This window comes from Aphis gossypii, unplaced genomic scaffold (assembly GCF_020184175.1).
Source record: "Aphis gossypii isolate Hap1 unplaced genomic scaffold, ASM2018417v2 Contig00742, whole genome shotgun sequence".
NCBI classification, from domain to species: domain Eukaryota; kingdom Metazoa; phylum Arthropoda; class Insecta; order Hemiptera; family Aphididae; genus Aphis; species Aphis gossypii.
In genome coordinates this window covers 67,253-77,222 of record NW_026083259.1, presented here as the reverse complement: position 1 = coordinate 77,222, position 9,970 = coordinate 67,253, and the positions used below count along the sequence as shown (strand labels likewise).

The window sequence follows — 9,970 nt, the reverse complement described above, 5'->3', positions numbered from 1 at the left end:
AAGTATATTAAATTTATGAGTCACTAATTCATTTTTTTTTTATTTCATCTTAATTTCAAAACAAATCATTGGTATAATGTATTTATTTTTAATATAGAAAGTAATATGGGTGTTGGCTCGCCTTCAGCTTTAATAACAAAGGATTAATGGGCCTTAGCGGCCGGGAGGGTAGGCAACTTATTGCACTACCGTCCCATGAGTATAATAAAAGAAACTGGTTGTATTGGTTACATAAAATTTGTATAATAATTGACCACTTGGTCCAATAAATGAATAAAATAATAACAATATATCAGACAGTAGGATAATATCAGTGATCAGTCAAACTTAGAATATTATATAATAATGTTATACTCAATAATACTAATAACAATAATAAATAATGACCCGTCGGCCAATGACTAATTATAATAAAATATATCACATACCCTTGGGGTTATGGCGTCTTGAGGTGCCGGGATCCGTATAATAATAATAAGTTTAAAATACAATAAAAAGTACAAGATTGATCCCGCACACACTCAAGAACGCCGCTAACCTCAACACGAAGAAACAAGAACTCACAATACACACTGCTACAGCGGACACACAACGCAACAAACCACGAGGGACACAATCTTCTGCTGGTAATCAATGACCGCCCTAAACTAGGGGAAAAACAATTAAATGATGGGCAATAAATGCGCGAACGATAGTTACCAAACAGAAGAAATCACAAAACACAAGAAAAACGTGGTTTGACAGCTGCAGCAGGAACAAGAAACACAGTATGGCACGGGCGCACGGCTTGCTGGATCGTGGGCAGCGGACCAAAGTAAAGTGCACGAATTTACACATAACGGACAGGAGAACGAAGAAACTCAAAAGAACGGTCTTTCAGTGTCACCACACTAAAACAATAAACAATGGAAAAACTAGAAACTTTGTGACACTGAAAGCATGACTAGATGAAAAACTTAAAGTTTTGAACATAACCGAATATAAGAAAACATTGATAATGATTCCACAGCTGGCCGGTCGCACACTAACGCCTGATAAGCGTCAGCCGACGAAGGCTGCAACTGTGGAACGCACCGTTACGTGCACATGAAAACGATAACAGAAGAAAACATAGATAACACAAACATAATAACAAAAAAAGGCCATATTGGCACAAACAATGGGTGTTCCTTCTACTTCTGAGGTAAAAGATACTCATTATGGTACAAATTACATGCAAGAAACTTCTTCAAACACACCCAAAGAATATCCTCATAAAACTAAAAGTATATTTATACCTAAATACCTAATTTTTATTTTAACTGATTGTTGCCGTTGGGCTTTTACGAAGTATGAGACAATATTATAATAGACTGTATAACTACCTTCTGGTATCGAATATAAGACAACGCCTTGTGGGATTAAGGTATGCAACACAAGGCACACTGCCTAGAATCAATGGGGTAGGCAATAAAACATGACGACGACGAAGACTATGACAGGAGGAGACTAAAATAGCTTAACGGCCATGGGAATGAGGAAGTTGATTTTAAACACGGGAAAGGGGAAGACGAGTTTAGTTATAAGGGGGGATATCTCGGTGGTCGGAATCGGTATGGTGCAATGACCACCGAGCTCACATAAATCGGACTATACTTAAAATTAAGATGATGGTGATGATGGTGGCGATGACGATGATGACTCGAAGACCTGGGCGGCCTCTCACACACCACGGCGGATGCTGGCGGTCTTACGCAGCGGACTCGGATCAGGAATTGTCTCCACTTGTCGCAGGCCACAGACGCTGTTGATCAACAGGCACCAATCCCGGTATCGGGCGATGGAGGAGCTACGCCCACCGTCCCTCTCGGTGACAGATTTTGTCACCAGTACACCGCGATAGTTATACACACCCAAATAAGATAATATATAAAAACTCACGTCTAGTTGTCGTTGATGGTGTGTTTATTGTGGAATATTGCAATAATAGTAATAATAATAGTAACAGCAAGTGCAATGATAAACTTAAATAATACAATAACTCCGGAAGGATAAAATTTAGTACAACACTTCGGTCACAGTGACCCGATCGGCACAACCGTACGAATGTCACAATGACAAAATAAATAATATTGTTAGACTTGTTGCCACATTGACACCAAAACAAACAATACTTATAAGCTGCTTTAATAGCAAGAATAACGAAAAAACAAAACGATCAGTGATGTACGTCTATGTACCGGAACCGAACAACGAGTAAAATAAAAGTAATGATAAGAAAAAAAAATTCTTGGTCGCGTAATCACAATGACAATAATTAAACAGGTGATAATAAAACAAAGACAATGTAGCGACAACGATAATAATAACAAAATTAAAATAAAATAATTTACATACAGGTAATTATAAATCACATACACAACGGACGAGGAAGGGGATAAAGATAAAGATGGGTCGCCGCAGTCGTGTTTTCAGCATGTTATATAATAATAATAAATAGAATTTGCCTCAGCAACACTGATATCATTATAAAAGTATATATATTATTTAAAAGCTATTTTTTGTTTATTCAGTTTCTGATTCAAAGTTTGATGTTCTTAATCTTGATACTTCAATAACAAACAATATTTGTAACAACATTAAGGTAAGATATATAGTAGGATGGGTCATTTTTTTATTATTTTTATTTTTTTGTAGGCACAGCGATAAAAGGGTGCCAAATAGAGGTTAAATGTCGTGTGGAAAGTTTCATTTAATTTAAAGGTGTTTAACTGCCTCCGGATTGTCGTCAAAGTTTCAAATTTTTAATACATGTATTTGATCGGAAAAAAATAATCGATTTACTGTCTATTACGTAATAATACGTATATTATCTTTAAATATAATATTATTATCGTTGTAATAGCACAAAACAAAATTAAATCATAAATAAAACCGATACACTTGGATTTTATCTTAGCGATACGTAAATTTCGTAAATATGATATCAACGAAAGATTATTGCTAGCCGTCGCTATTGTTGTAATATATATTAGGTAAACGACTGAGGTGGGGAAAACACTGCCATTTGGCTAATGACGATGCTATGTTGTATGTGTTTAGACTTTTGTATCAATCAGTATTGCCTTGGTTATTACTGAAGAACTTGTGTTGTGACCGACGAACGTTCACGTGTTTTAAAGTATGGAACGTAGGGGAACATGGGGCAAAGCGGGGTACCGGGGCAAAGTGGGGACATCGTATTATCTAGGTATTAATGTATAACATTGTTAATATTATTAGATGTATGGCTACCCTGGTCGTCTCAGATTGTGTGATAAGAGTTTTGAATCAAACTATCGATTATTTTGCGATTAATCGATGAAAAACTGTACATGTGCCTGTTATCATTTACTTGATAATACAATTTTATAATTTGTTATTGAGCTATTAAATTATTTTGTGATCCGTTTTTAATAAATTTTTTTTTATTAAAAAGTTTGTGTTCTGGATTTAATGTTTTTATTTCTTTATTTCAATTTAATTATTTTAATAAAATCAAATTAAAGGATCTAGGTAAGTTAATCAATCGGGGCAAAGTGGTTTATACCTGTCTGGGGCAATGTGGGGACGTCCTCACTTTGCCCCATACTTCAAGTTGTATTAAATTTAAATTTAAATGATGTGGTTACAGAATGGTTAGGCATTATAAAAGAAAAACCAACCAACATTCATGGTCCGAAGAATCTATGAAGTCTGCAATATTAGCATATAATAATAAAGAAATGGGATTCAGAAAAGCTGCATTATCTTTTGGTGTTCCTCAAACTACTCTGGAAAGAAGAGCAAAACAATTTGCTGCAACTGACAATTTAGCTGAAGCTAGCACAAAAGGTGACCCATTTTTATTTATAATAACATAATAAACACAACTTAATTTAAAACTCTGGTTCCAAAATTTTAAGGTACCTAATAATATAATAATTTATATTAATTTTAATATCAATTAAATTTTCAATTACAAAATGTATAAAATTTTTCTTTTGAAACTTTATTAAATATTTTTAATAAAGTTATATTTGAAATTTAAATATAGAATAATTATACCTACTAAGTATTAGGTATATGAAGTTAAATTAATAAGTTGACTAAATAATTTTATAGCTCTTGGAAGATTCAAAACGGTGTTTACTCAGGAGCAGGAGGTCCAATTAGTAGAGTACATAAAGACTATGGAAGCGCGTTTATTTGGTTTGACTTCATTAGAGTTGAGAAGTTTAGCATACCAATTAGCAGTAAAAAATAATATAAGCCATACATTTTGTAAAGATGATTTAGCAGGAGTGGACTGGTTGTATGGCTTTATGAAGCGACATCCAGACTTATCATTACGTCAACCTGAAGCTACGTCAGCTGCTAGAGCATCAGGCTTCAATCAGGTTGCTGTTGGTAAGTTTTTTGCTTTATTAACTGAAGTCGTGGATAAAAATAAATTAACAGCTTCGCAAATATTCAACGTTGATGAGACTGGGATAACTTGTGTACCAAAATCTCATAGTAAAGTTATTGCATGTCGTGGCCGTCGACAAGTAGGAGCGATAACTTCTGCTGAAAGGGGCCAGACGATAACAGCTGAAATATGCATGGGTGCTGATGGGTCATACATGCCTCCAATGCTTATTTTTCCTCGCGTAAGAAACAAACCAGAACTTATAGATGGTGGACCACCTGGAGCATGGGCTGAAGTTCATCCAAGTGGATGGATACAAACCGATTTGTTTCTTAAATGGTTTGATAAATTTGTAATTTTTTCCAGAGCATCTAAGACCCATAAGGTTTTACTTTTATTAGATGGCCATGCTACACACACTAAATCATTAGAACTTATAGATAAAGCTAGAGATGCTGGTGTTATATTGCTTTGCTTTCCACCTCACTGCACGCATAGACTTCAACCATTAGATGTAGCTTTTATGAAACCACTTAGCTTATATTATAGTGATGAAGTTAAGAAATGGCTTAGAGAGCATGCTAAAGACCACAGAGTTGTAACACAGTTTCAGATTGCGTCGCTTTTTGGTAGAGCATATATAAAAGCGTCAACTATGACAACAGCCATCAGTGGCTTCAGAGCAACAGGCATTTGGCCAGTAGATGCCAACATATTTAAAGAACATGACTTCCTTGCTAGTGCTGCTACTGACATTGATTTAAATGTTTCAGTAGCAGATCAACAAAATATTTCAAACAGTGTGCTCCCAGTTCAACCAGAAGTGTTAACACCAATCACACAAACAAATAGTCTGCCCATCATCAATGATTCAACTCTTTCTCTAACACAGCATAGTTCACCAGGATGTTCTCATTGGTCAGCAGGTGCTGAAAAATCATATTTTACTTTATCTCCTGAAGAAATTCAACCTATTCCTAAAAGTAATAAAACCGCTGCACGAATATCTAGGAGAAGAGGGAAAACAGCAATTCTCACAGAATCTCCTTACAAAAATGAACTTTTAGCTGCTAACATATTAAGTGCAACACCCAGACAAGTAAAACGTTCTTTATCTTTCGGCCAAAAAAAAAGGCTAGAACAACCAAGAAAAATCTTAACAAAAAACTAAAACCAACGAAGCGGATGAAAAGTGTTTGTATTGTGATGAGCCTTACTCGACTTCAGTTGATGGGTGGATTCAGTGTGTGCAATGTAAAAAATGGGCTCATTGTCCTTGTGCTGGAATTGAAGAAGATTATGAGACAATGTTTAAGTGTGAATTTTGTTCCTAAAAATATTTTAAGTTGTATTGTATTTAAAAAGTTACAATTTATATGTTTATTTCCTTTAAGTCAAGTTAATATACAAGTAAAGTATTTAAGTTTACATCTAAGTTTTTTTTTATAAATAATTTGTTTTGTTTGGAAAATTAATTAAAATATATACAATTTAAATGATTTTTTTTGTGTTCCCACTTTGCCCCACCTATGGGGCAAAGTGGGGTAAACTGTAAATTTTTTACATCCTTTTAAATTTCAAAAAAAAAATATTTTTTTATTTTCATAATAAATGCTTAATCAATAACCATAACCTAAAGATTGAGTAAACAAAATTTGAAAGAAAAAAATTGATTTTTAAGTAACTTACAGCCTTACAGACACTAGCGTCCCCACTTTGCCCCATGCTCCCCTACTCGTAACGCTTGGAAATGTCCCTTGTTTGGTGATTCTTGTAACGTTGAAGATAATATATTGCCAACATACCAAGACATTATGAAGTTTTACGAGTGGACCCGGCACAAAATAAAATACGAAAATGAAACTAAAAAAGAACCAACATACAAAGAAATAGAAACTATTATCATTTCAAGAATTGAAAATATATGGATAAAAGCTTCTATTCCTATCGTCGAACGCAAACGAATAAAAGCAATGTTAAAAACTTATCATTAAAAATGCAAAAACCTACTTAAATCCCACCCTAAAATACCGGATAAAAAATTAGTAGAGTTTCGTCGAAGTAGTAAAGCTTTATTTGATATTGCAACATGTAAGTGTAAAGATATTAAAAATTGCATTTGTCCAAGAATAAAAAAAATACCTGTGAGGGAACAGAACATTTTAATCGACCAACGTACATAGAGAAAAATGGTGATTGGTTCAATAGATATCGACACGACAAACCAAATGAGAAATACTATGAAAAGAAAGCTGGTGAGACAAAAATTGCAGTGTAACTCTCAAACAGAAATAATAGAAAAACTAAATATTTCAATTTCGTCTACATCTAGTGAAGGTGATAATAAACTCCAAAAACAATCACAACCCCCCAAGACTGTTTCTAAACCTAAATCTACCATTAAAATCGATTATGCTTTATTATCAAAAACATGCGATAGATATAGAGTTTCAGACAGAGCTGGGGCGGCTATTGCCTCGGCAGTATTGCATAATGCAAACTGTGATAGTTCGGAAGTTATTGACAAAAATAAGCTTCGCCGAAAAGCGTAAAAAAACAAGACAATGTATTTTAGCACAGGAACCAGCTTTACAAATACCTGCTTTATATTTTGACGGCCGAAAGGACAAAACCTTATGTAATATTGAGAAAGATGGACAAAAGTATCGACAAATTATTCTAGAAGAACACATTTCTTTAATAAGAAACAGAATCCACATTTTTGTATTTTATCACTCCAACTTCTGGCACTTCTAAGTGTATTGAACAAGCTATTACCGATCACTGCTTGGAGAGAGAATTATCAATGGAATGTTTGTTGGCAGTTGGGTGCGATGGAACAAATGTAAACGTAGGAACAAATTGAGGTATTATTCGTTTGTTAGAAAAAAGATTAAATAAGCCATTACAGTGGATAATTTGTTTGCTTCATACGAATGAATTACCGTTGCGACATTTATTTGTACATATTGATGGTTCAACAACGGGACCCCAGACGTTTTCAGGAGAAATTGGCAAGCAGTTAGAAAGTTGTGAAAAAAATTCTGTTGTTCAGTTTCAACCTATTTCCGCAGAACTACCTGAGCTATTAATCGAAAATATGAGCTCAGATCAAAAATATTTATACAGAATAGTCTCCGCGGTAATAACAGGTATATAAAAACAAATCGCCTGGAAAGATGTCTCATGTCCGATGGCTCACACGAGCTAACAGAATTCTTCGTCTTTATGTATCAATAGAGGTGCCTTCTGAAAATCTAACAATTCTAGCAACATATGTTGTCAAAGTTTACGTACCAACTTGGTTTTCAATTAAGATTCATCCTACATGTAAAGATGGAGCACGTCATTCGTGGAAGCTGATCTCTGCCTCTAGATACTTATCAATTGAACTCAAAGCTATTATAGATCCCGTAATACAAAGAAATAGTTATTTTGCTCATCCTGAGAATTTGTTCCTTGCAATGTTAACTGACCCACAAAAACATATTCGAGAATTAGCTGCCCGTCGTATTTTAAAAGCCCGCTACAAAAAAACAAGTAAAGTCAGACTGTTCAAATTTCCAAACATAAATTTTAATGCATCATCTTACATCGATTTTATTGATTGGCAACAAAATATATTTGAACCACCAATTTTAAAAAAATATCCGATGGAAATATTCAATTGTTCGTCAAACAAAAAGGAGAAGGTGACATATGTTTGCTACGTTTGCCATGTCATACACAAGCAGTCGAAAGAGCTGTCAAGACTGTAACAGAGCACTTTCTGTTATAAATCTGATAAAGAGGGTTTTATTAAAGCACAGATAGAGTCACGAAGAGTAATTCCAAAATTTGACAGTAAGAAAGATTTTGTAACCATTTAATCTTATTACTATTATCATATTATTATTTTTCTTTGTATATTTTTTTCATCAATAATGAATTATAATTAATAAAATTGCATTTTACCACATTAAACAATGTTATAATTTTTTTAAAACAACCAATATTTTAACGAAATAAAATAATATTATATTTTTAACGAAAAATATTACTTTTGTTATACTGTGAATTTTCAAAGCCGATCCTGAGGCAAAAGATGATATCATATTAATACCAAACTTACTAAGTAAATTATAGATGTCAATTGGCACCTTTTTATTGCTATGCCCGATGAAAATTAATTATTTTTTTTTTCGCCATATAAAAGTGACCCACCCTAATATATAGCTAGGTATAATACGGTTTATTCTTTATTTTTTAACCATTGCAATTTTTTTTTTTAGTTCCTAGTACTATAAAATCACCTAATAACAAACATTTACACAATAATATCCAAGATATTGATCAACTGACTAGTTTCATTATTGATGCAAGTAATGAAGACTTTTTGACTGACCATAATTCTATTTTAAATAGTATGGATAACTGTTCAAATACTGATGATGTTTTGGATAGTTCCAAAGTTGAGAATTCAAATGGTACCTACCTACCTATTTTAAATTATTATTTAATCTATAATTGGTCAATAATATTTAATTATTTTTTTTTTTAGAAAGCTGTTGTTGTAGAAGTATTTTAGATTTAAAGTCTGTGATTATTCAAAAAAATAAATCACATAAGTCAATTCAACAACAAATGATGATACAGCTTACTATGTTGAATAAATCCAATAGTCAAATATGTAAGTTAATTGAAAATTTAGACTACAAGATGCAAGTAATAATGAAAGCTGACTCTAGAGTTCGAGCTTTGGCAATGTCAATTCCTAAGTTGCCGTCAGCATTGATAAATATTGTTCCTGTGAAAACTAATGATGAATTAGAAATTGTTGAAAAATACCTATCTGAACCGAATGAAGATAATATAGATTATAAAGAGGAATTGGTAAATTTATATTTTATTTTATCAGAAACTTCATTTGTTTAAAATTATACATATTTAATTGAATGAAACATTTCAGGAATCTTTTCTTTTTGTGAAAATTGGTTGCAACATGTCATTTAGTGCGTCAATAAGAGAAGCTATAAATTCTTGTTCCAATTATGAACTTCTAAGTGAGTTAAAATAAAGGTAAAACTAAAAAGAAGTTCACAGATCTAAAGCTTTTTGAAGTAATTTATGGTAAGCTAAGACATAAATATGACGGATAATATTTTGATAGTTTAATAAATTGTTACAGAAACATTAAACTCCTAATATCGAAACCAGCAAATTCAAATATAAAAAAAAGTGGGCAAGTGAGTTCCGCTCTGCTGTACATTAGGTGCCGTATGGATCATTATTATATATTATAGGAGTGTTAAATTTGAATCCAATGATAGTTATCATTGTATACGAAAAACGATTCTGAACGAAGATGATTTGTCAGCCTAGGATATAATTTCTAGTGGTTGGTGAAAAAGGTGGTTTAAAAAAACCAGCTTGTATTAAAAAATATTTTGAAAATTAAATCACGTAAAGAAAACGCGAATCTTAATAACTGGTAAAATTTTCAAGTATCTACGACTTATACTTTTTGAATAATAACAAAATATATTTAAAATCGTTTGAGGATAAATCGTTATCGTTACGCTA

At 32.8% G+C, this 9,970-nt stretch overlaps 1 protein-coding gene across 2 annotated transcripts; it reads left to right on the top strand.

Annotated features, from left to right (window-relative positions):
• Nucleotides 1-3,233: 3,233 nt before the first annotated feature.
• On the top strand, nt 3,234-5,907 carry LOC126555191 (uncharacterized). 2 transcript variants are annotated; one of them, XM_050210150.1, is made up of 4 exons: nt 3,234-3,534; nt 3,653-3,852; nt 4,123-4,209; nt 4,288-5,907. In XM_050210150.1, exons 2-4 carry the CDS (start codon nt 3,654-3,656, stop codon nt 5,577-5,579), a joined length of 1,578 nt encoding a protein of 525 aa, XP_050066107.1. In that variant the 5' UTR covers nt 3,234-3,534; nt 3,653; the 3' UTR covers nt 5,580-5,907. The 2 variants fall into 2 exon arrangements, with proteins under 2 accessions (XP_050066107.1, XP_050066106.1); XM_050210149.1 differs by having other exon boundaries at nt 3,238-3,534; nt 4,123-5,907.
• The last annotated feature ends 4,063 nt before the right edge of the window (nt 5,908-9,970 follow it).

Excerpts from the sequence above, each read along its gene's own strand:
- LOC126555191 (XM_050210149.1), top strand. The coding sequence starts at position 3,654 with ATGGTTAGGCATTATAAAAGAAAAACCAACCAACATTCATGGTCCGAA. Across the intron at positions 3,853-4,122 it reads AGCTGAAGCTAGCACAAAAG|CTCTTGGAAGATTCAAAACG; the intron begins GTGACCCATTTT and ends ATAATTTTATAG.